This window comes from Tachysurus vachellii, chromosome 9, assembly GCF_030014155.1.
Source record: "Tachysurus vachellii isolate PV-2020 chromosome 9, HZAU_Pvac_v1, whole genome shotgun sequence".
NCBI classification, from domain to species: domain Eukaryota; kingdom Metazoa; phylum Chordata; class Actinopteri; order Siluriformes; family Bagridae; genus Tachysurus; species Tachysurus vachellii.
Genome location: NC_083468.1, coordinates 3,655,164 through 3,680,720, shown reverse-complemented (window position 1 = coordinate 3,680,720; position 25,557 = coordinate 3,655,164). Strand labels below are relative to the sequence as shown.

Here is a 25,557-nt window from a genome sequence, read left to right as displayed (position 1 = left end):
AGAGTGGAAAAATATCTTTTTTTGGTGCACTAAATAACCGGTGCATTATATAACGAATTAGATAATAGAGTAGTGCTAAAGGAAAAGAGAGGAGTGAGAGGATGTGGAGGAGATCTAACCTTCAGCTTTCCTAGCTCAAACTGCAGCATGTTCTGGCTGAAGGGCTGAACAAACACAGCAGGGAAAAGCTTGGTGTTGGGCTCCACCTGAGACAGAAATCACATATTGTATGTTGTTATGTGCGACAACACAACACTTTGGATCATTTTACAGTTATGGAAACACCTAGAGAATAAGACAATGTGAGACAGGGGCAGTCAGAGCTCAAGCAGTTAAGTGGGTTGGTTGTTGATTAGAAGGTTGGGGTTCAAGCCCCAGCAACACCAAGAAAGGAAAAGAATTCCACTGTGCATGGAATACAAATTCATTCATTCATTCATTCATTCATCTTCTACTGCTTATCCGAACTACCTCGGGTCACGGGGAGCCTGTGCCTATCTCAGGCGTCATTGGGCATCAAGGCAGAATACACCCTGGATGGAGTGCCAACCCATCGCAGGGCACACACACTCTCATTCACTCACGAAATCACACACTATGGACAATTTTCCAGAGATGCCAATCAACCTACCATGCATGTCTTTGGACCAGGGGAGGCAACCGGAGTACCCGGAGGAAACCCCCGAGGCACGGGGAGAACATGCAAACTCCACACACACAAGGTGGAGGCGGGAATCGAACCCCGACCCTGGAGGTGTGAGGTGAACGTGCTAACCACTAAGCCACCGTGCCCCCCATGGAATACATATGTGTGGCAATAATAATAAAGGCTTCTTCTTCAGTATATCAAATGTCCTAAAGATGGCAAAAGTTATTAAAGGCCACAGATATGGAATATCAGCTGAGGGAACACTAATGTTCACTGATTTTGCAGTTATATTTGAGGTACCCGGTAATGCTAATGCCAGCAGTTGTACCTACAGTAACTGTTCTTACTTTTGCTGGATGTTCTGGAAAAAAAGTCCTGAAAAAAGATTGTCTAAAAATAGTGGAAACTTAAAAGTCAAAGGTTTTAAACTATCCAAGTCATTTTAAGATTTCTAGATCTATTAACTAGATCTATTAAATCTATTAACATGGATAACATTATAGTTTATTTACCAGAAGTCACCAATTTCACATAAAGCAGCAAGAAAAGATATCGACACGCTCTCTCTTAAACACTTGAAGTGTCAATATCACCTGGTAAAAAGTGTTGATCTCCTTTCCATTGGCCATGAAAGTCATAAGGCCAGTGGCCAAGTCAACCAAACAGCCAACCACCAGATCCTCCTGGCTGAAGCGCTGCTGAGAACCGCTGATTAAGTCTCCTCCCCACACCATGTAGCAGTTGCTTCTTTTGATGCTGATGTTATGAACAGGAGATGACACAAAACCATATTATCCTGACACAATATTTCTCGAGTCAAACACTGAAGTTTATAAAGTAGCTCACTGATTCTTTAGGAAAAATTTAAGGCATCATGAGTACCCATTTATTTCAAAACGATCAACTCACTAGAAAAGGCTAACATAGCAAGTAATTCTCTGTATTTTTATTTTGGTTCTGTTTTTGATGCCCAAAGTCACTATAAGATGCTCAAACTCCTTGCTGTCAGTCCTCACCTGTCATGTATGTTGCCCTTGTCGTCACCTACAGTCACTGTGACATTGCGAACTTTAAAGAGGTCAAAGCTCGGATCGTACTGGTGGAAGTCAGGGGTGACCCAGCCAACCCAAACACCACCGGGCTCCTGACCAGCAAAGATCCGCACTGAGTAATAATACTGAACAGACAGACAACAACAGAGAGAGAGAGAGAGAGAGAGAGAGAGAGAGAGAGAGAGAGAGAGATTTTATGTCTCATTGACTCAAATAATTGATCATGAAATATTTTAAACAGTAATATAATTAGCATGTTTCCAGTTAAGGAGATTTTCTTGAGATGCTGTAAATCAACATAATGTATAATACTAATCAAATATGGCCCAGGTCATTTTGCAGTTAACCTGTTATTGGATTTCTAGAAACATGACAATATAAAGTGCAAATTGTTGTTTTCCATGACAATTCCTACGTCAAAATAGCACAACACCATACTTCTTTGCTAGGTAGTCAAAAACAACTATAGTGTTTCATTTAATGTACAGTATAGGTCTTTATACGGTATTATAATAGTGGGCATGAACCAATAATTGCATTATTACACAAGTACATTTACATATAAATATGCCCTTGCTAACTTTAACAGTTATTAATGTTGGTTAGCCAGTTGGTTATATTCTTATCTGGCAGCATTGCTAGCTAGTTAACTGCAAAAAATTAAAGCTAGCAGTTCTTATTATCAGATTAACTATTCAAAAATGTATTAAATTATTATTATACATCTATTATTATACTCATATTATTAGTCCAGGATATTTCTCAGTAATGTAAATAATTTTACAGATCCTTTAAGTTAGACTTAGCGCTCTCGGGGAAAATTACTTTCATTTAAACCAAACAAATAACGTATTATACGTGGATGTATTATCCAGCACTGCAATTAAAAAAAAAAACATCTGAAGAAAACATACTGTAGGTGTTTAAAAGGCTCACCGTAGTGGTATTGAGAATGATCTCAGGGTCATCGCGATCATCCGGGACTACGTCCCGTACCAAGCGTGGCACAACAGGGGGAGGAGGAGGAGGAGCGGTCAGGGCAGCCTTCTTAGCTTTAAACAGGAAACTGAGAATGAAGAAAAAACAGATGGAGTGATCAACCTAAAAATGTTCTTTAGATAAACTTAATCGAAGAAAAGAAATACATTTGTACCCAATTCACCAGTCACACGTTGTGTATGCGACAAATAAAATTTTAATTTGTTTAATTCTTGTATTCGGGACAAGGAAAATCAAGGTAAAAGAAAATGATCAGGATGAACTTTTAAACCATTTCTATTTCATATACAAATTAATATAATAATTAATAACATTCTGAGTCACTAGTCTATCCTCACCCTTTCTTTTTGCCTTTTTCTGAGGCAGTGTCCTTGTCATTCTCCTTGATACCAGTTATGTCCCTGGGCACAGACGGCTCCTTCTCCTTCTCTTCCTGCTCCTTCTTGCTGGCCGACTTCTTCAGCACTTCGTAATCAGAGTCAGGATCCACCTCCAGCACTTCGTCCTCTGGAATGGTTAGAGTTCGAGTCAGGGGTGTGGTGCCTGCCTGGACTTTGAAAGTCTCGTGGAACTCGATAGGCAAGCTTAACCTCAGGAACAGCATGTCTGTGTTGGCATTCTGGGACCCAAAAGTTTTGTGGGTGAGTTTCATACAGGGGGCGCTGTCCACCGTGCCATCCACACGAGACACCTGGGAAATGTAAACATTGCTTGCAAAAGCATTCTAAACAATCTCACGATCCAATGTATGTCAGATTATACAACTAAATACACACACTTGCGTGACATCAATTAACGAGATAGCATATGATTGCATTGCATTTTAAAAACCTGGCTAAAGAACAAACAAACTGTATGTCTAACTAGCACAACACCACAGTTTATCAAATGCTAGCACAACACCAAAGTTTATCAAATGCTAGCACAACACCACAGTTTATCAAATGCTGTTACCTACTGTAGCTAACCTAATAAAAAGATTAACAGACATGAAAAATCTATAACTTTATAATGGACTTATTATGTGTAAATCTGCCCCTTGAAAACTATCTTATTTATTGCTTATTTAAGGCTAGTTAGCAGGTGACATTCTTACCTAGCTAGCTAGCTAACTTAAAAAATGACATCTTAGCAAGTGCAAATATCTTGAATATAGTCCAGTTTAATTAATCTTTCTTTTTTTTGTGGATTACAATAAGACCAAATATAAGATTATGAAACTTATTTATATACAACTTTCCTCATTTGATTCCGTTTAAATTTGTTATTTTGTTGAAAGAATTTTGCGATAATTTTCCACAAATTCTGTAAATCCTTAACATGAAAAACAAACAACACAATTTAAAGCTTAAAGTAAATAGAAACTTACAGACAAATTTGAATATTTTCAGGAAATATACAGACACAGTAATATCCTTTGATATTCCTGATAAAATTGAGAATTGAGAATCTCAAAATTAATTGAGATTTTTTTTTGGCAATATATAGACGTGTCTATTCCGTTCTATATTTTATCATGATTTATTATAACAAAATTTGCGAAATGAAAGTCCAGACCTCGATGTGATTGTGGTTAGTAGGCACTGGGATGAACTGAGGCAGACTCTTGCTGAACCACATGGTGATGTCTCGCTTCATGTTGATGGCAAACGGTTCAAATCCTTCCTGCAATCCACAAATGGCGAAATAGCGCAGGCTGCTAACGTTCTGTCCCAGGTTGATGCGGCCCACCTGAGACAGGCCCAGTGCACACACAGGGATGAACCCTGGCAGACAAGAAACAAGACATGTGAGGAGGAAATGATTAGATTAATGAGCTAAGATTGAGCAAAATAATGTATAATTATAAATGAATGCTACATTTGAATAAATCCACTAAGATGCCAATTGGACACGTGTTGGAACGTGATTGAAAGAATCATACGGATTAAAAGGGGCCACAAAAAGAAGGATAACTAATGCTGACAAATCAACTTCCTGCATCCAATTCTGCAAATGATTTAAATCCCAGTTATCAGGCAGGCTTGATTCAGCTCACCATCTCCAATCTCAATGTCCTTGAAGGCCATCTCAGATCCAGAGTCACTGATCAGCATCTCTCCGTTCAGAGTAAACATGATGTTCATCTCTACTAGGTCAATCATGCAGCCCACCACGTCTCCTGACTGCCACTGGCGACCGAACGGCTCGTTTCCGATGTGCCAGCGTTGAGCCTGGGAACAAAATCTATACATCTTTAATACATAAATATCTTTTTCAGCAGCTAGATCTCTCATATGCCCATTATCACAATTCCATGGACAAACGCTGGGTTTGGTTTAGTGGATTTAATCACATTCTTTACCATGAATATGTCATGAACGTTAACATACAGTGTAACAGTAATAAAGCAAACTCACCTCACTTATTTTGTTATATCCTTGAAATAAAAAAAAAACAGTATTCTGATTCATGACGTTTTCAAAATACAGTGATACCTCGAGATACGAGTGCTTTGACATACAAATTTTTTGAGATACAAGCTGTGATTCGACCTTATTTTTGGCTTGAGATACGAGCAAATTTTTGAGATACGAGCATCCGAGCCGCCGCCGCAGAAACAAAGATCCCCAACAACCATGTGTGCTCTGTTTCCCCCGCATCAGCTTCCCATGTCTCACTCGGTTAAAGCCGCCTTTCCACTGCACACGACAAACGACGGTTGATAAACAGCAAGTCATTCATTTCCTATGGAGAGTCGCAAAGGCGCTGCATGAGGTGCAGACTATCTGCGGATCCGTAATTTTCGGATCCGTTTTGACCGTTGGATCCGTTAAAAATATTTAACTTGTGCGACTACACCGCATCTGATATGCCGACCGGACAGGTTTTTATTAAAACGACCGGCAGATGTTACTGAGGAAAGAGTGACAAAAAAGGCGATGAAGAAAAGCGATGAAGAAAATTAAGCAAAATTAATGTAAAGAAAACAGAAATTGTAGCAATTAAGTTCAGATAAGTTAAGAGAAATCAAGCATCGCATTAGTTCTGGCAGGCCACGTCGTCAAGTGTGCATCAGCTGTTAATCAGCTATCCACGACGTGCACCAATCCGGTTACGACATCCATATTACCCGACCATTTAAATTCCCATTCATTGAGCCGCTTTCTAGCGCTTCGCTGCTGCTGCGATTTAAACTCCCTCCTCCAACCCCGACTCCACCATGCCGGAACCTGTGTTCGTTGTACCAGTTTACGTCTTAAATCTCCACATATTTTTCTCTCTCAAATAATTGTTTAATTATTTATTTATCCATTTATTCATTTATTATTTTCCTTTCCTATTTTTAACTCTATGCATGATTAATGGTTCTGTTATACGGGGGTCTATTCTATTTTCTAGTTGCTGCTCTCCCCGCTCTAAATGAAGTTTGGTTAAGTTCCATTTAAGTGTAAAGTAGCATTAAGAGTGTACAGTAGCAAGTAAGTGAACGAAAGTGAAAGTGTAATTCCTCCTAACTCCTCCACCTGTTTACTCCTCCCTCAACCTCCGTGCACATCTTCCGTAAAGTAAAACCAGTTTATTTTTTTAACATTCTCTTTTATTACTGTATGTTTTTATACAATATTTGTCATTTATAAATACAGGTACTGTACATTTTTATATTCAAATCACATAAACAAAACAACTGGAGTGGAATTTAGCGAGCTGGAACGGATTAATGGGATTTCAATTCATTTAAATGGAGAAAATTGCTTTGAGATACGAGCAATTTGAGATACGAGCAAGGTCTACGAATTAAACTCGTATCTCGAGGTATCACTGTAAAGTCACTTATCAGTCAAAGACCTGAGCACAGTAAGCGTATTAAGAAATGAATAAATCATGACTGATTGTGTTTGTGGAATTTGTTTTATATATATATATTTATTTATTGCTGTGTTGCCTGTGGGATCTCTTGTAGTCTTCGGATTGTTCAGTCATCTTACTTCAGGTCAAATTGCAGTGTTTTAATCATCCAGAAAAGTTTACAACACGGTTCACAGTTCCAGTTTAAGCCAGGTAACACAAAGATTTTCCAATAACAACATGCCCCAATGTGTTGTATTACTCTTATTCCGTGGTGATTTATCAATGATTGCATTTAAAAATGTGTTAAAAAAAAACATGTTACACATCGTATTATGATTTGGATTTAATTACCGGGTTCATCAGGACTGTGGTGTGATTATAATGACTGGTTATTATCTATGGTCATCTACATATAGAATAACTATTAGGAAGCATTAATAGCACCATGGAGCAAATACAAAAGGCATGTAAACCATGACGTACCCTGTTTCCGTTGAAGACGTAAGCCAGGTCGTCAGCTCCGAGATCGGTGCCTGCACGGACGTTCGGTCGAGCCCAGCCCACCCTCATCTCTCCCGTCGTCACTGCCTCAAACTCAAAGTACCATTTCCCTGAAGTCACAGCGTACTGCTTCTCCGCCCTGAAGATTCGCACCTTAACCCCTCGCCCGCTTTCCAATGAGTGGCCGCCTAGAGGAATGAAAAACAGGAAGTTAAGGTAATAGAACAAGCCCAAGACCAGACAACAAGATGATAACAAATATAATATTTTTTATTCAGTTTTATGCACTAAACCCTTGATGTCTGACTCCATCCATCCATCCATCCATGCATCCATCCATGCATCCATCCATCCATTTTCTGTACCACTTTTCCTACACAGTGTTTTAGGAAACTTATCTCTAGCACCCAGGGCATGTTGCCAACCCATCACATGGTGCAATCACACAAACACACACACACACACACACACACAAACATTCATACACCACTAAATATTCAGAGATGCCCTTCAGCTTATGACGCATGTCTTTGGACTGGAGGAAGAACCCTTTGTACACGGAGGGAACCCTGAAAAACCTCCAACCCTGAAAGTGCCATATTAAATATTCTTAGTAAATATTAACAAATTCAAATTCTAAATTAATTCATCACACACATAACTATAGTCTTCCCATCACAGGAGTTAAACAAGACTTAAATAAGTTAACTTAATAACTTAATAAGTTAACTTTTTTATTTTTAACAGACATTATTTTAAATGCATTCATTTTCATAAATTAATTAAAAAAAAAGTCATTAATAACTTTGATTTTTGTACATTAGTGTTTAAGTGTAGATTATACTGTATTATTGGCCTAAGAACAGTAGGTCACTAAAATATCTCTGTGCAGTGTGTGTGGTATGTGTGTGTGTAGTTTGCTTGCACGGTTACAATTTGAAAAAAAAAAAACAACAAAAAAAAATTAATATGATGAAAAGCAAAGTCTAAAAAACGAGGACATTCTATGAACTTTATCAGTACTTACTGCTCTCCTGGTCTGGCGGCTCGATGTTGTATCCGTAGCCGATAAGGGTGCGTACGGCGTTGTTCACACTGTCTCTGTTGGTTTTCTTGGTTTTTTCATCCAGCAAGACGTACGGTACCAGGCGAGGATTCCGTTTATTCAAAATATCCTAAGGATAAGAGTGTGTGAGCAAGAGCAAAAGGACGAAGACTTTTTCCACATAATCCACCAAAAGTTCTTAATAATTTCTGATATCTTTAAATCAACTATTCTTATTACACAGAAAGTAAACATGTGAGGATTTGGTACCTCAAAAAAAAAAAAACTGACAGTAGTACATGGTGCATTAGACACACCAGAAGATCCCCAGGGCCTGAAATGTACAATTCCAAATATGATATTTATTAGATTAGATTAGATTAGATTAGATTCAACTTTATTGTCATTGTGCAAGGTACATGTACAGTACAGAGCCAATGAAATGCAGTTAGCATCTAACCGGAAGTGCATAGATAGCTTATTTACAAGTGGTAGTGTAATAAATGAGGGTCTGAGGTTATACAGACGGTGTAGTAATATGTTCAGTGCAGAGACAGCCACAGGAAAGAAGCTATTTTTCAGTCTATTTGTTCTGGCTCTGAGACAACGGTAGCGTCTGCCCGATGGGAGAAGTGTAAACTAAAAGTGTATATTTAATTAGAGAAAAATTTATGAATTATTGTAATTAGTGTAATTAAGTGCTAAATACTACCTGTACGATGCTGTAAGTCCAACCCTGCCTCACGCGGTCTCGTGCCCACACGTTGTGCCCGTTCTCTGCCAGCTTCTCTACCAGCTGGTTCTGGTTGGGAGTCAGTTTCACATGGCTGAGATCCAGAGGCGCTGGCTTGTACCCACTGCTCATCACATACCTGACAGAGAGACAGGAAGAGGCAATAAAAAGAAAGAAATATGGTTTGTTATATTCATATGGAAATTCATACACCACATTGACCACACTTGCATGTCAACCTCCGTAGTTTGTTTGATGCTTTCCAGAGGAAAAGTGACAGAGTTCATATTTAATAAGAAGAATACTGTTTATTAGAGTTAGGTCAAGGGAAGCATCCGCTATACAAATCAATGAGTTGTTGCTATAGAAACAGAAACATTTATAAAGAAAAATATAATAAAAATATTTACTTATATGTAGAAAGCTTTAAAAATTTGTAGTTTTTTATTTCAAGTATTTCTGTTTTTTTTTCCCCCCCAAGTCTACTGTACTAAGGCGATATATTCATAGAAAAGGTGCAAAAAACACAAACAATTAGTTTTTGTGTCACACAAATGGTTCTATCTTCAAAGTAAATGCTGATATCAATCCTGTTTCTGCTCTCTGAGATGCTCCAAGCCTTTGTTCATAAGCATCTAAAAATTGAAGGTGTTCATCTTTCAACCACTAAAATTCTGTGTTATGAATAAAGGGACAAAGACACGTTTCACACTGAAAGCCAACAGAGTCGTGACTCACTTTAGATCAGACTCACAGCCAGAAAACCATTAGTTTATTTATACTGAATAAAAATGGCCCATAAGTCTATTTCCAGTGGCATACTAGTGTACTGATAGAAAGGTTAAAGCTGTGTGATGTTTAATTCTTTGTAGCATCTGTAAAAATTTGCCTACTTTCTTCTAAACAACATACGTTTTTGGCAGCTTGATCTTCTTTAGATTTTCTTCTGCTTTCTCATCTCCCATTCCCACATGGCAGCCCAGGGCCAGGAGCGTCCTGAGGAATTTCACAGCAAAAATAAAGCATGTGTAAGCAACCGAGTAGAAACAAATAATAAATATCTGAAATGAGAAAAAATGGAAGGGAAGTAAAAACGATGATTCACTTTAAAGTTTCTCCAGACATCTGCAAGTTGTAGTTTCTCTCAGGTTCTGGAAGGCTCAGGAAGTCCACCAGGCACGGGTGTAGTTTTTTATTATCATCACGGAACTGTCGTAAAGAGAAGACGATGTATAAATGAACAGTTGTGAATGTAGGGTATGAAGGAAAGAAAGAGTGTTACTTACTGCACCGTAGGTCCATCCTTGCTCGATACGAGTGACAGACCACAGCTCATGGATATTTTCAGCCAGTTTTTCTCTGATGCGTTCTAAGTGAGGGGGCAGCACAATCTACCTCAACACACAAGCAGAAAAACTGTTTAATAAAAGCACTGGAAGTTCTGAGAAATATGTAAAGTAATTAGTACTTGACACAGAGAAGGAGAGATGGATGAAGTGTGGGTGAAGCACCTGAGCGGTGTCCACAGGACATGGTGTGAATGAGGTGTGTGTGAGGGACTGCGTGGGGCCCAGGAGGTTTCGGACTCCATTAAAATCATGCATGTACTCTTTGATGGGCTCGATACGCATCCTCTCTCTGGGTAGGAGAGCCTCGTAGCACGGTGCATAGCCAGGCGGAGGGAGGAACTTAAATTCACCGTGACGGCCACCCAATAAAAATCGAGCTCTAGGAAAGTTAACGAAGGTTAGAACATGCTCCAGTTTAAGAGAGAGCAATGAGCGAAAATTCAATAGCCAGTTTATCACAAAATTGTAAAAAAGTCGAAAAGAAATACAATTTTCTTACTTGACCCCAGCGGAGAAGCTAATAACAGGGAAGAAGAGGCCGTCCAAATTGAAATTCTCGAACATGCCCTGAACAGGATGCCCGTTGATTCGGAAAGAGATACTGGGCACGCTCAAATCCAGACAGCAGCTTACAACATCATCAGCTGCCAGCATGTGCTGATTGGGTGATGCCACCTGACGAGCCACATGACCTAGGAACAACAAGATTTATAATTCATATAAAACTAATCAACTCCAGAAGGATATCATAGGAACCTTCAAGTCATCTAGACTCACCTGACCACAGGTGATGTCCATCAAATCCATAGGAGTAAAGATCATCGCCAACTCCATTGCCTCCCCAGCCTTCTCCTCCTCCAGGGTACGGACTGTATCCTTCTGTTAGCGCCCAGCCAACACGCAAATGACTAGCCTGAGCCGTCACAAACGGCTCCACGTAGTCCACAATCATCTCGTAGTACCACTTCTTGTACTGGGTCGAGCCCTCACATGTTCCGAGGAAGATATTGGGTCTAACACTGTGAGGAAAAAGAAAAACGAGTAAGTCGAAGAAAAGCGGATAACGTTTAAGAATTTGTAAGTACACAAGGAGGTACGGCACAATAACGCAACTTAGTGCAGAAGAATGTGTTCAAGATCAGTCTGAAATTAACAATCAGATTAACAATGCTGTAGCTCCTAATGCACTCTGCACTGAAGACTGAATGCTAATTAAAAAGCAAAAAAAGTTAAAAAGGTGAAGTGCTCAAACTCCAAGCTGTTGAAGATTTGTGCCCCATCCATCTTCTGACATTTAGCAGACACCCTTATCCAGAATGACTTACATTTTTATTTCAATTTATACAACTCAGGGGCCAAGCAGTGGAAGCTTGGTGGACATGGGACTCGAACCCATGATCAGTAGCCCAACACTTTAACCACTGAGCTATCACATCCCATTGTACCACTTATCTTAGACAGGGTCACAAGAGGTCTGGACCCTATCTCGTGCTCTTGGGGTACGAGGCAGGGGACTCTCTGGACAGAGTGCCAGGGCATAATCACACACATACACACCCTTCACACACTACGAACAATTTAGAGATGCCAATCAGGCTACAACACATTTATCTGGACTGGGCGAGGAAACCGGAGAACTCAAAGGAAACCTTTGAAGCTCTGGGAGAACCTCCAAACTCTACACACAAAGCCGAGGTGTGGGGTAACAGTGGTAGCACTAATACTGACATTCAAAATGAGACTTTCTGTTGGAATTTTACAAAACTGCCTGCACATTTTCTGCTTTTCATGTTGGACGAACAGTAGCAAGAAAACACGACAGGGCGTTTTACCTGGAACTGTAATTTACAATGTTGGTCTGGAGCAAAAGATCACGACGTGGTAGCAGATTTTCTGTGATGAGGTTCTGGTTGGACCTCACAGCCACGCCGTTACACACACACAGAGAGCGCAGCACGTCCAATACCTAATGAGATAAAACAATGAAGTCAGCCCAGTGTGTGTTTGTCTCTGTGTGTGTGTGTCTGTTTGCTTGTGCATATTTATCTCTTGTGTAATTGTTTAATGCAAAACCCATTTTTTAAACACTTCAATTTAATTCAATTCAATTCGACAAAGGCAACACAAACTAACCAATCACAATCTTTGTACAACTTGCGTACAACCTTCTAACTACTAACCACAACCTTCATACACACTAAGCCATGCTTATTCAAATTCAGTTGAATGCAGAGATTCCGTGTTAGCAACGACGGATACAAGCATGTAGAAGCGACTCGTGACTAGCGGACCTTGTGATTGCGTCCGTGCTTGTCCAGGAGAGAGATAATAGACTTGATGTGGTTCTCCTGGATGATGTTCAGGACTTCAGGGCTTTCGATTAAAATGCAGTACAACACCTCCAGAATGCCTGAAGAGAGGAAGTAACAAAAGGACAAACTGTGTAGCCCCAGACGGTACGAGCTCATTCCTATAAAAGCGTAAGAATCAGAAAGAGCTGCGTACCTGATGAGGCTTCCAGACGGTCCAGTTTAGTGACCAACCAGTCCAGATTATCGCAAAACAGAGCACAGTTAGCACGGTTCCCTCTGATAAGCGAGGCTGTATAATAGATAGAAACATATTACAGGTACTACAATACAAGACATACACAGTATATAAGGAATAAAAACAACAGTGTGGTGCTGTAACGTTTATTTAGTTCTAATAACATCACATCCCGAGATCGTTTATTCATTATTCTGTTATTTATTCATTCATTCCTGTTATCACTTAGGTTATGACGGTTATAAAGAGGCATTCGTTCACTGGCTTCTCTTTTTTTTTTTTATCTCCTTTTTCTCAGGAAGTTTCTAAAACAAAAAATGCAGAGGTTTCAGCAAAATGTGAAGAAAAAAAAGCGCACTTTCCTGAACCTTAGCGAGTAGACAAGTAAGTTTGTCTTATTAGGTTTGTTCTAATGCTGGGGGCACGGTGGCTTAGTGGTTAGCACGTTCGCCTCACACCTCCAGGGTTGGGGGTTTGATTCCCGCCTCCACCTTGTGTGTGTGGAGTTTGCATGTTCTCCCCGTGCCTCGGGGGTTTCCTCCGGGTACTCCGGTTTCCTCCCCCGGTCCAAAGACATGCATGGTAGGTTGATTGGCATCTCTGGAAAATTGTCCGTAGTGTGTGATTGCGTGAGTGAATGAGAGTGTGTGTGTGTGCCCTGTGATGGGTTGGCACTCCGTCCAGGGTGTATCCTGCCTTGATGCCCGATGACGCCTGAGATAGGCACAGGCTCCCCGTGACCCGAGGTAGTTCGGATAAGCGGTAGAAAATGAGTGAGAGAGTGTTCTAATGCTAGCGATGTACTGTATAGTCTATATAAATGTCTGTGAAGGCACAGAATCCAGGATCTCACCCAGAAGTTCATAAAGCAGGTTGACTATTTCCTTCCACGACTCGGCTGCCTCTTCCCCGGCGAACTCCGAGAAGTGAGCAGCAGTGTTGTACACGTTAAGCCTGTCCACACACTCCAGCACGATGGTAATCATCCCCTACAGAAAATCAGCAGTGAGCAAAGACATACACACATCTACACAAACATACCCACCCCACACACACACACACACACACACACACACCTCTTCTTGGAAGAGGTTCTGCCGATTGCGCAGCGATCGCAGTTTCGTCTGCTTCTCCTCGTGCTCCAGCTCCTCCTCAGGTGGCCGGAAGTAGTGGATGAGATCCTGAAGGGAGAGAATCACTCCATCCAGGGGGAGAGAAACCGGACCTGCAGCCCTGTTCTTCCCACTCAATGAGTCCAGCCCCCTACACACACACACACACACTTCTGACACCTACATAAACACAGCGATTTTCTAAATGCAGTATTAATACACAGCTCATCTGGAAATTGTTATTTAATTGGTAGTGCAAGTATTTTATACAGGAAACCTTCATTCAACTCCTTCCAACCTGCCAGGAAATGTCCTGTATCACCGGCTGCGTCTCAGTCAGCTCCCTAGTTCAGTATTGTTTTGCTCCCTAAAAACCTACAACGCACCACAAAAACCAGGCAGAGTCTCTACCATCGATCAATGACCTAGGGAGCTGATTGAGACTCACCCACTGTACTGTATACCTCATTATCAGCCTATCAAGCCCTATGATCCCTTATTAACACTTCATCAGATGATCTTCATCCCCAGAGATCCATGAAACATAGCTACTGGGTCTGTATCTTTTTTTTTTTTTTTTTGGCTACAATCACAACACAATATTTTTAACATTCTAACATTTACTGAGTTTTTGTAGATGGCTTATTTGCCCGACTGTATGAATTGAACAGGCTTCATACTTGATGAACAGTTTGAAAAGGCCTGTGGTGCTGTAGATCATTCGAGCTGCCTGAGACTCTTCTGTCTGAGACCGGGACATCACGAGGGCATCGTCCATGTGGCCTTCCTGATGCAGAGTAACCTAAAGGAGAGAGAAAGAGAAAAGGATAGAAATAAATAGAGGCAAATTTTATTTAGTAATTTTTCACGATACACAGTTACAGTTTTATCAGTTATTTACGGTGGCCGGGAGGTGCAAAACAAATTAACAAATCCCAAAACAAACTAACAAATCCCAAAACAAATTAACAAATCCCAAAACAAACTAACAAATCCCAAAACAAATTAACTTAATTTGTTTTGGGATTTGTTAATGTGTTTTGGGATTTGTTAATGTGTTTTGGGATTTGTTAATGTGTTTTCGGATTTGTTAATGTGTTTTCGGATTTGTTAATTTGTTTTGGGATTTGTTAATGTGTTTTCGGATTTGTTAATTTGTTTTGGGATTTGTTAATGTGTTTTCGGATTTGTTAATGTGCTTTGGGATTTGTTAATTTGTTTTCGGATTTGTTAGTGTTTTCGGATTTGTTAATTTGTTTTCGGATTTGTTAATGTGTTTTGGGATTTGTTAATTTGTTTTCGGATTTGTTAATTTGTTTTCGGATTTGTTAATGTGTTTTTGGATTTGTTAATTTGTTTCCGGATTTGTTAATTTGTTTTCGGGATTTGTTAATTTGTTTTCGGGTTTGTTCATTTGTTTTCGGATTTGTTCATTTGTTTTCGGATTTGTTAATGTGTTTTGCATTTCTCGGCCACCGTAGTTATTTGTTAATTAGCATGTTAAATAGAGAAAGTGGTGTGTGGAGTCTGGACAGTACCTTTCTTTTCATCGTACCCAGACGAGCTGCTTTGGCATCGAGGGCAGCGTAGGTGAGCCACAGACCTGTAGAGACGTGTTGTACAAAGCACATCGACTCGCCATACTTGATCTCTGGAATTCCCATGCCCTCAACATCACGCTTCTTCACCACCTCCACCTTCTCCTGCTCAGACGCAATGCGGTTTTGTTGTTAAAATCAAAAATGTTCTGCTGAGCAATTCCGTTTAGTTCTTTAGTTTTAATGAAGAATTCAGAATGTTCAGAGACCTTGGAGGCACGGAAGCAGAAAGCCGACTGCTTGGTGTTGGCCTTCTCGGGGTCGAGCACCATCAGACCTTTCTCTTCATCCAGGCACAGATAGCGACCCGTGGTGATGTGACGAATGCGGAACGGCTGACCCCACTTCATATGACTGCCACTCCAGCTACGGGAAGCGAGTGATGAATAGTAACATAAAGAAAAAAAGAGATTCAGTGATTTTTAACAGACTGTTGAATATTGTACAGAAGTCTGCCCAGAATCAGGCCATCTTTATCTATAATTTAACTAGAATAATTATATCATTTCACAACTCATTATCTACCACCTCTTTATTTCATAGGCTGTCATGTGACCCTTTTTACCAGTAGACAGATGTGTCATTTCCACCGTCCCGAATCTTGATCTGCTGCTCTGTACCTTCAGACTTTACATCTGTACATCTGATCATTCGAGTGTTACAGAGGGTTCATAAAATCTTTCCTTACCTGATTCTCAAAGGTTCAAGTCTCCACAAGGAACGTGCTTGACTACAGACAGCTCCGGACTCATACTGAGCGGTCCTGAAACGCAGAGATAAAGAGAAGAGGGAAAAGAGACAGAGAAGAGAGCAGAGGAAAGGAAAAGAGAGAAGAGGAGAGGAGAGGTGAGGAGAAATAAAGAGAGGAGAGGTGAAATAAAGAGAGGAAAGGAGAGAAGAGGAGAGGAGAGGTGAGGAGAAATAAAGAGAAGAGAGGTGAAATAAAGAGAGGAAAGGAGAGGAGAAATAAAGAGAGGAAAGGAGAGGAGAGATAAAGAGAGGAGAGATATAGAGAGGAGAAGAAAGATAAAGAGAGGAGAGATAAAGAGAGGAAAGGAAAGGAAAGGAAAGGAGAGGTGAAATAAAGAGAAGAGAGGAGAGAAAGAGAGGAGAGAGGAGAGGAGGCGAGAGATAAGAGAGGAGAGGAGAGGAGAGGAGAGGAGAGGAGAGGAGAGGAGAGGAGAGGAGAGATAAAGAGAAGAGAGGAGAGGAGAGGAGAGGAGAGGAGAGGAGAGATAAAGAGAGGAGAGGAGAGATAAATAGAGGAGAGGAGAGATGAGGAGAGTAGAGATAAAGAGAGGAGAGGAGAGATAAAGAGAGGAGAGGAGAGGAGAGATAAAGAGAGGAGAGGAGAGATAAAGAGAGGAGAGGAGAGGAGAGATAAAGAGAGGAGAGGAGAGGAGAGGAGAGGAGAGATAAAGAGAGGAGAGGAGAGATAAAGAGAAGAGAGGAGAGGGGAGGAGAGATAAAGAGAGGAGAGGAGAAATAAAGAGAGGAGAGGAGAGAAGAGCAGAGATAAAGAGAGGAGAGGAGAGGAGAGGAGAGGAGAGGAGAGGAGAGGAGATAAAGAGAGGAGAGGAGAGCAGAGATAAAGAGAGGAGAGGAGAGGAGAGGAGAGGAGATAAAGAGAGGAGAGGAGAGCAGAGATAAAGAGAGGAGAGGAGAGGAGAGGAGAGGAGAGGAGAGGAGAGGAGAGGAGAGATAAAGAGAGGACAGGAGAGATAAAGAGAAGAGAGGAGTGGAGAGATAAAGAGAGGAGAGGAGAGATAAAGAGAGGAGAGGAGAGATAAAGAGAGGAGAGGAGAGTAGAGAAGAGGAGAGCAGAGATAAAGAGAGGAGAGGAGAGTAGAGAAGAGGAGAGGAGAGGAGAGGAGAGGAGAGGAGAGGAGAGATAAAGAGAGGAGAGGAGAGGAGAGATAAAGAGAGGTAGCAGCAGGAAATATAACAGACAGAAAGTGAATAAGTTGCACACTAAAGCCTTCTGCTTGCTATCAGTCCTTGTTTTTGTCTGTTTTTCTGTCTTACTTGCGCTGATCTTCTCCTTGGTCTGGAGGCGGTATGGCCAGACACTCGTCCATGTGACCGTGGAACAAGCGTAGAACATGACCTCCGGTTAAAAAACCTATTGAGGATGTATACATTTAAACAGAGAGCTACACACCAAGAAATACTAATGTCCCTATAGAGCAATCTATCTGTCTTTCTTTCTTTCTTTCTTTCTTTCTTTCTTTCTTTCTTTCTTTCTTTCCTATTCCACGTAGCTGCTTCATTAATCTGGATTGCATGGCTTTTTTTAATGGTATTTTCATACTTATATTAATTTTTTGTTAACCTTTGGCTAAAAAGGGGTCAAAATTACAACACATGTACAGTATCTGCGTAATCTCTTGCTTCACTTTAACCAGCGTTGTGCTACATTTGTGAAAGTTGTCTTGACCAACATGACCTCAGATGAATATGTGCTGTGGATAATACATAAAATTTGTGTTGAGTTAAATGACATCCCTGCAGTGCATTAACCGTCGTGTCGGAACTGAAAAACACAAAGGGAAAGAAAAGCTCACCCTCCGCTAGCTCACAGCCTGAGCACACTGGATTCATGTTCCACAGAGTTTGCATGAACGACGCGTCTACCATCAAGTCCCCGCTGGCATAGGACAGATGCTGCAAGGACACAGTGACTCATAAACAACATCCAACCACGCTACTCCGAATTACAGACACATGCAGTAACAAGAGTGTTTTTCATGCCAGGAGATATCTGTGTATCTGAGAGAGAGAGAGAGAGAGAGAGAGATGATAAAAAAACAACACATCTTGTCTTACCAGATATCTCTCAGAAGACACGCTAACCAGGATCAGGTCATCTCCGACTCTGACCTTCTCACCTTCTGACCTCTGCTTGGATGCAGGATGGATGGTCCACCAGCACGCTTCGCCTGTGGTAAAGAGTACAGGGTCATGACACGGCAGATCACACATCTACATGCATTATAGACAATACAGCTTAGATTCACATGAACACATTTTATCCAGTACACCGGTGTTCTGATTCGCCGGCAGAATGATAATCGTCGTATGGGACGTTTTCTATCGGTATAAATAAAAGAATTATTTCATTTCTCTGAGTCTGATCTAAAATAAGTCAGGACTTTTGTTGGCTTTCAGGGTGAGACGTGTGTTTTTCCCTCACTCAGAATTCTAGTGTGTACAAATTTGAGCGGTTTATGAACGAGCACTTGGGGGCATCTCAGGAAGCAGAAATGGGTTTAATATCATCATTTACTTCAAAGATAGAAACATTTGTATGAAAAAAAAAAAATTTTGTCTTTTCTATGAATGAAAAAAAAACATAAATAGCCATAAAAAAAACTACACATCCTTAAAGCGCTGAGTGTCACATGAGTCATTAACCAGCAATCGAACCTTCAACCAGACAGGTACAAGACAGACAGACAGACAGACAGACAGACAGACAGACAGATAGATAGATAGATAGATAAAATACAGAATAGATAGAATACAGAATAGATAGATAGATAGATAGATAGATAGATAGATAGATAGATAGATAGATAGATAGATAGATAGATAGATAGATAGATAGATAGATAGATAGATAAAACACAGAATAGATAGATAGATAGATAGATAGATAGATAGATAGATAGATAGATAGATAGATAGATAGATAGATAGATAGATAGATAGATAGATAGATAGATAGATAGATAGTCAACCTGAACACCACCACAGTTAATAACACCAACTCAGCTTCAGCTTTTTGTGTGTGTGTGTGTGTGTGTGTGTGTGTGTGTGTATGTGTGTGTGTGTGTGTGTTTGTGTACCTGTAGAGTCCTCCTGCAAACCCACATCGAAGGCCAGCTTGTCCGTGAGCGAACGTGATGTGGTCAAGCAACTGAGGTACTGCAATGATGACGATTAGCACACATGAGTGTTAAACATCCATCAGTGTATTATCATGTGGATTATTATCAGAGGATTATCATGTGACTCACCATGCCAGAGTGGCTGTGTCTCAGCAAGATGGCGTGACCATACAGCAGCGTCCGATGGCCTCCTCCCTGAGAGGACTGAAGACGGAGAGCCGGAGGAGAGAAGAGAAAAGAATTAAACCAAGACATGCACTTATTCTCCTTCATACCTGGGAAAGGATGTAAGCATGGCTTTATGTGAGTGGCTGATTGTAAATGTCTGAATGTGTGTTTGTGTGTGTGTGTGTGTTTGTGTGTGTGTGTGTGTGTGTGTGTGTGTGTACTGTCTATGCCACAGCAACCTCCTTTCAAAACAGAATTGTCTTCATTCCTCATAAGATAACAAAGATAAGTAGAAGGACAAACGATGAGAGGAGAATGAAAAACACACAGAGGATCATGGGAGAAAAAAAAGAAGGAAGAGAAGCCGCCCCAAAAAAGGAATGGGCATCTCTTCACCTCCTGTCAAAGTAGAAGGAAGTGGGTTACGGTACCACAGGAAGACCACACATGAGTACAAACAAAGGTCAAACAAAGTCCACACCAAACCGAACGATTTCACAAAAAAGGCTTCGATGAGGTCACAAGTCACTCTATGTGGTCAGTTCACCTTAAGGTTTAGGAATGAGAAGACACAATGATTATTGATATTAGTGATTATCATCAGCTCCAATATCACCGTAAACATCGTCATCTGTGTCAGTAGCATGGCTCGGGTGAGAGAAGGTACAGTGCACACTGCAGGGCTCTAAGGTTAAGCACACCTTAATCCACCTGTGTGGGTCAGTGTGTTACGCCGTCTGTCGTTCTGTTGACATTAGCGGCGAATGGACGGGGATTTTTCTCTCAGAACCTCAGTGTCAGAATCAATCCCCAGGGACACCAACCCCTCCATCCTGCTGGGACTTCCACATGCCATGCTATTCTCATTATCACGAGTCACTGCTTGTTTCCCTGCTAACACCAATATGGATCTTCTCTCTCTCTCTCTCTCTCTCTCTCTCTCTCTCTCTCAATACCCACATATGGTTAAGGCTGATTCTTTCTACATTATATGTTCAGATCATTTTTCTTCATCAACGTCTTTAAAAGAATTCGTGTTTTCTAAATATAAAACCAAAAAAAAAAAAAAAAAAAATTCTTGTCAGGTAAATTTGTCTCCTTACTTGTGGAGACTCAATCGAATCACTAATTATTTCAAGGGCTTCTGTATGACTAGACGCAGATCTGTAGCTAATGTATTTATGACGATTATAATTTATGATATTTATGACAAGGGTGGACAAATCAGTATTCCAGGAACAATCTGATATCATGCTGAAGATATTTATTAATTTATTTATTTATTTATTCATTCATTCATAGTTGCCCAGAGGACAGAAAGTTTCGACAACCCTGAAATACTATAACTACAGCATGGTGTCACATCGAGCTACACACATGAGCCAGATGAGATCCAGGGGTCTGAGAGAACGGATTAAATCATTCATTCATTCATTTTCTAATGCTTATCCGATTCTACCTTGGGACACGTGGAGCCTGTGCCTATCTCAGGCGTCATCGGGCATCAAGGCAGGATACACCCTGGACGGAGTGCCAACCCATCGTAGGGCACAAACACACACTCTCATTCACTCACGCACTCACACACTACGGACAATTTTCCAGAGATCCCAATCAACCTACCATGCATGTCTTTGGACCGGGGGAGGAAACCGGAGTACCCAGAGGAAACCCCCGAGGCACGGGGAGAACATGCAAACTCCACACACACAAGGCGGAGGCGGGAATCGAACCCCCAACCCTGGAGGTGTGAGGTGAACGTGCTAATCACTAAGCCACCGTGCCCCCCCATAATAATCACGTTGTATTGGATTCATTAGTTATTGCTCACAGTGGATAATGTACATACTGGTCAGTATACGTGTGGACGCACTACATCCGCCTCATGTGGTTAAGGCTCTGGGTTGTTGATTGGACAATCAGAGTTCAAGCCCCAGCACTGCCAAGCTGCCACTGTTGGGCCCTTGAGCAAGGCCCTTATCCCTCTCTGCTTTAAGGGAGATGTATCATTCTCCTACTGTACAGTCAGGTAGCAGGAATATTCAGAGGCAGCAGAAAAAACCCACAGCTCATAGCTGAAAATTTGCTACTTTACTGCTTTGCTGGAAAAAGATAACCATCATCATATGACATATGATGTTAATTCAGTTAACTACTGAATTTTTAGAATTGCTGGTTAACAAATACATGATTTGTCCACCCCAGGTATTAGATATACAGAGATATACTTAAAACAGGAGGTTTACATCTACTGGTGATTAGTGCACAGAACATGAGGGTTCTTCCTGGAAGTCGTGAGGAAGTCGTGAGGAAGCAATGAAACGGTTGAGTTGCGAAAAAAAAAGTAAAGAAGGAAAAACATGCGGTGTTTGATGAGGGAGGTGTGTGAGTGTCTTAGTATATAGTAGAAATTACAAAACCATGATATTGCAAAGGAAAATGTGTTAGTTTTTTAATTTGGGGGAAAAAAAAAGATGGGATGGTAGTTAGTGAAAGGGTGAAAGTGCTGCATGAAATGGCGACGTGGCAGGCAGAAAATCCAAAGAGAGCCCTGTGTTTCTTTAGAAGACAAACTGTTTGAAGAAATTCAGGGTTTTCTTTGAATACTTTTAGGCTGAAATAGCTTGTAAAAAAAAAATACAGCCATGGTAATGTGTGTTATGTGTGTGATGGGTAGGAGACTAAAGGTAAAAAGGGAGGTGATTTCTAGTCTTGGCTACCAAGATTTGATCCACTGGATCTCTCTCTCTCTCTCTCTCTCTCTCTCTCTCTCTCTCTCTCTCTCTCTCTGATGTTCGATGTTTACTCAGGGACTAATTCTTGTCCAGAAATGTCATTTGGAAACCAAATGAGATTCCATCTACACAGTCAGCATAAGGAACAGGTGTGATCAATGCTGAGGAGGAAGAGAAGGCTCAGGGGAGAAGGACAGTAACTGCAGCACCATTTCATTTTATTTCATTTCATTTCATTTCATTTTAACTAAACGAGACACACTGGGAAAGAAGGACAGGAAGGAGTGGAGGAGGGGTGCTTAGATCAGATTGGGGTAGACAGATAAACAAGAGACATGTGCAAGAACATACCCACTGGTCCAAATCGACTGCCTACGGGTGGCAGAGAAAGGGACGAGGTGCCGGGGAGGAGAAAAAAAAAGGCAGATGAAGTTAAGTTACTCTAGTGGAAACTCTACAGATGGTTTGTCCAAAGGCAAAGACATGAAAAAGAACCAGGCTTTCATCAGCACCACATAGCCTAACGTAGCCTTTAGGTCAAATCTGATTAGAAAATCAATCAAAAATTCATTAATTAAAAAATAAAAAGCAAACAAACAAATAAATAAATAAACAAATAAATCAATACAGCTGATTAGATTATTAGTAAAGCTTATCTCATTATAAGAAAGCTTAAAAAAAACTAAAAAAAAATACAGTTAATACACTTCTGTTTATATAGTTATAAATTTGTTCTTGTGACTAAACTGGGCTCAGGACAATATTGACCCAAAGAAAAACCCCAAATCAATCTTCCCACCACACCAGGTTCTGCTTACAGATACAATCACCGAGCACTTCAGCAACCATCTCATTTCATCCTCTGTACCATTAACTCTATTACTCCTTCAATCCTCTGTACTTATCTTAACATCTCAGGGTCTCACCTCCATCTCCATGGTGTTGGCCAGCATCTCCTGTAGCGCCCGCACCGAGAGCGACTGCTCCAGGATGAAGGCGCAGATAGCCAAGTCGGGCGGCACATTCTGGACAGGAGACAGATAAAGTGTGTGAATGGAGAAAAGAAATAGAGAAGTAGTTTAGCTTAGAAACAATACCGTATGCTTCTCTGATGCTCAGGTGTGAAAACATGGAATTAAATGAATCTTTGACCTAATAAAGACAGAAAAAAATACACAAGCAACTCCATTTTCCTAATAAAGCTAGCAGGCTGTTTGTTGATTATTAAGCAGCGATCAACCATAAGATTAAAAGACAGGCACAGTCTAATCGAGGTGGCGTCTTCATGGATGGGACTCTTTTGTCCAGGAGGTCACATAGACGCTAGATTAGATTGAGGTCTGGGGAATTTGGAGGAGAAATCAACACCTTGATGACGCTTTGTCATGTCATTCAAACCATTCCTGAAGTTTTTTTTGTACTATTGGAGATGCTCTGACCCAATCATCCTCCTTGCTGCTCAGATCCTTGCGTTTGCGTGTTTTTTCAGCTTCCGACACATTGACTTCACCTGTCAGTGGTTTTAATGTATTGTAATTGTATTCGATGAAAGATAAGAAGCGTCGCTTTGTTTACTGTTGATGCTCTGAGCAGTCATCTAGATTTGACGTCACATATTGACCTGTACTTGTCTAACACTGCTCTGATTGACAGATCAAAAGAAGACCTTGGGTGCACGATATTTGAAAAATGCTTCAGAAAACTGAGTCAGGCCAACTAACAAAACAAACATGTAGCCAATTAGCAGAAAGGGGCGTGTCTTGTCAATATGCGAGGGAGAGTGTGTTCAGTGCGCATGTGTGACATTAGCCGAAAGCGACTGAAACATTGACATGGCGGATACCTGCTGTTACCTCTGCCTCGGGTTCTAGGTGTTGAATGTCGTCTTCCGCGTGAAACGGAGCTAAACCTTTTACTGTACAACACACAGTACTACAAAAACACATTTGTATTACCATAGTATTACTCATTGAGTTCATTTACTGATAAAAATATCCCCTCGGCCAGCCGCCCCAACAGGTTCCGCCATAATAGTTGACTGGGTTACGTATGTATGTGTGGGGCGGAGCTATCAAAACAGGGGTGACACCCATTTGGGTTAGGGGCGTGTTTGTTTTGGTGATTTTAAGTGTCAACATTGGCTTTCAAACTTCATGCACTCCACCTTTAAGCAATTATTGTCAGGAAATGTCTGGGCTTTTCCCTGCCTGGACACTAGGGGGACATTCTGGGAAAATTTATGTGTCTTGCACCATGTGCCTTTGGTTTTGTTTCATGTCCTTATTTAATCCTTTGGTCTTGTGCCTGTTCTATCCCTACATATGGGTCTGAGTTTTATCTGTGAAGACACCCCGCTTCACCTGACAGTTCTATCTTTCTTTTAGAAATTCTTGAGAATCTATCTGACCATTTTATTGTCTTTTTGTCCAGAAGATACCTGGGCATTAGATGTTGTTTCAAGGAAGCACAATCGGTTCCCGAAGCCTTCACAAGACAGGCACAGCTTGATCTGCTCCTTCAGGACGGTCGCTGTACACTGGAGCACCACCGTGTCATCCTGAGATTTAAAAACAAACAAACAAACAAACAAACAAACAAACAAACAAATAAATAAATAAGGACATGTTAGAAAAAAATCAGTAGACCAGACATCTAAAAATGGTGCATGACAATGGGCTTGAGGATAATTAATTCTTCTTATGTGGGATATATAAAAAGATTTATGCCACACACACATATACACATACATACACACACAGGCCTGTCTGGAGGCATAGCAGGGTGTAAATACACCAATAAACACTTGCGGGGCCAAGTCTCCACCTGACACAGTGCATTCTCAGCTGTTCCCCTGTCACTCATTATGTAAGCGTACCACAATCCCTCTCTCTAGACATCTTTTTTTCTCTCCAATAGCTTCATTCCAATCCTGATGTGTGAGATTGTGTCCATTGTTTGATAAACCACCCGTGACTTCGATGAGATGTATTAGGGGGCGTGGCCTGATGGGCGTGGACTGACCCAGGTAGCACGTGTCATGTGCATGTTGCCTCGTTACAGAAGAAGAAATTTCCGGAAGCTACTTAAGAGTTTGCAAAATTTAGCTTGTAATCAGGGTTTAGTAATTACTTCATTCATAATTTATTTAATGAATTATTATTGTTTACTTATTAAGCTGCTTAATAACTCATTAACAATATCAGGAATGCAGCAAACCTGTTTATTACATGTAAATAAGCTATTGCTTTCATAAACAACCGTTTTTATTTTCCTTAATTTAAACTTCCTGTCCTGATTTCGAAAGCGACGAAGCTAAGACGTGTGTTTTATCGGTCTGCCAGGCATCAG

General features: G+C 40.8%; 1 protein-coding gene across 12 annotated transcripts in view; it reads right to left on the bottom strand.

Annotated features, from left to right (window-relative positions):
- The window catches only part of LOC132851833 (ryanodine receptor 1-like), a 101,109-nt gene that overhangs the window by 57,698 nt on the left and 17,854 nt on the right, over positions 1 to 25,557 (bottom strand). For 8 of the 12 annotated variants that reach the window (XM_060878865.1, XM_060878868.1, XM_060878871.1 and 5 more), the window contains exons 2-34: positions 24,647 to 24,766; positions 23,136 to 23,234; positions 22,561 to 22,581; positions 19,436 to 19,510; positions 19,265 to 19,343; positions 18,243 to 18,355; positions 17,981 to 18,080; positions 17,442 to 17,538; positions 16,105 to 16,179; positions 15,626 to 15,782; positions 15,357 to 15,521; positions 14,499 to 14,620; positions 13,783 to 13,969; positions 13,560 to 13,695; positions 12,665 to 12,760; positions 12,451 to 12,569; positions 11,992 to 12,125; positions 10,937 to 11,178; positions 10,659 to 10,851; positions 10,322 to 10,538; positions 10,097 to 10,201; positions 9,916 to 10,019; positions 9,723 to 9,806; positions 8,790 to 8,949; positions 8,060 to 8,207; positions 7,015 to 7,220; positions 4,739 to 4,913; positions 4,258 to 4,466; positions 3,039 to 3,391; positions 2,638 to 2,767; positions 1,666 to 1,826; positions 1,243 to 1,405; positions 120 to 206 (exon numbers count right to left, since the gene is read on the bottom strand). In XM_060878865.1, the coding sequence (XP_060734848.1) occupies positions 120 to 206; positions 1,243 to 1,405; positions 1,666 to 1,826; positions 2,638 to 2,767; positions 3,039 to 3,391; positions 4,258 to 4,466; positions 4,739 to 4,913; positions 7,015 to 7,220; positions 8,060 to 8,207; positions 8,790 to 8,949; positions 9,723 to 9,806; positions 9,916 to 10,019; positions 10,097 to 10,201; positions 10,322 to 10,538; positions 10,659 to 10,851; positions 10,937 to 11,178; positions 11,992 to 12,125; positions 12,451 to 12,569; positions 12,665 to 12,760; positions 13,560 to 13,695; positions 13,783 to 13,969; positions 14,499 to 14,620; positions 15,357 to 15,521; positions 15,626 to 15,782; positions 16,105 to 16,179; positions 17,442 to 17,538; positions 17,981 to 18,080; positions 18,243 to 18,355; positions 19,265 to 19,343; positions 19,436 to 19,510; positions 22,561 to 22,581; positions 23,136 to 23,234; positions 24,647 to 24,766 (4,632 nt within the window). The remainder of the gene's footprint in view (positions 1 to 119; positions 207 to 1,242; positions 1,406 to 1,665; positions 1,827 to 2,637; positions 2,768 to 3,038; positions 3,392 to 4,257; positions 4,467 to 4,738; positions 4,914 to 7,014; positions 7,221 to 8,059; positions 8,208 to 8,789; positions 8,950 to 9,722; positions 9,807 to 9,915; positions 10,020 to 10,096; positions 10,202 to 10,321; positions 10,539 to 10,658; positions 10,852 to 10,936; positions 11,179 to 11,991; positions 12,126 to 12,450; positions 12,570 to 12,664; positions 12,761 to 13,559; positions 13,696 to 13,782; positions 13,970 to 14,498; positions 14,621 to 15,356; positions 15,522 to 15,625; positions 15,783 to 16,104; positions 16,180 to 17,441; positions 17,539 to 17,980; positions 18,081 to 18,242; positions 18,356 to 19,264; positions 19,344 to 19,435; positions 19,511 to 22,560; positions 22,582 to 23,135; positions 23,235 to 24,646; positions 24,767 to 25,557) is intronic. The other 4 variants (XM_060878872.1, XM_060878873.1, XM_060878876.1 and 1 more) reach the window with 1 other exon arrangement.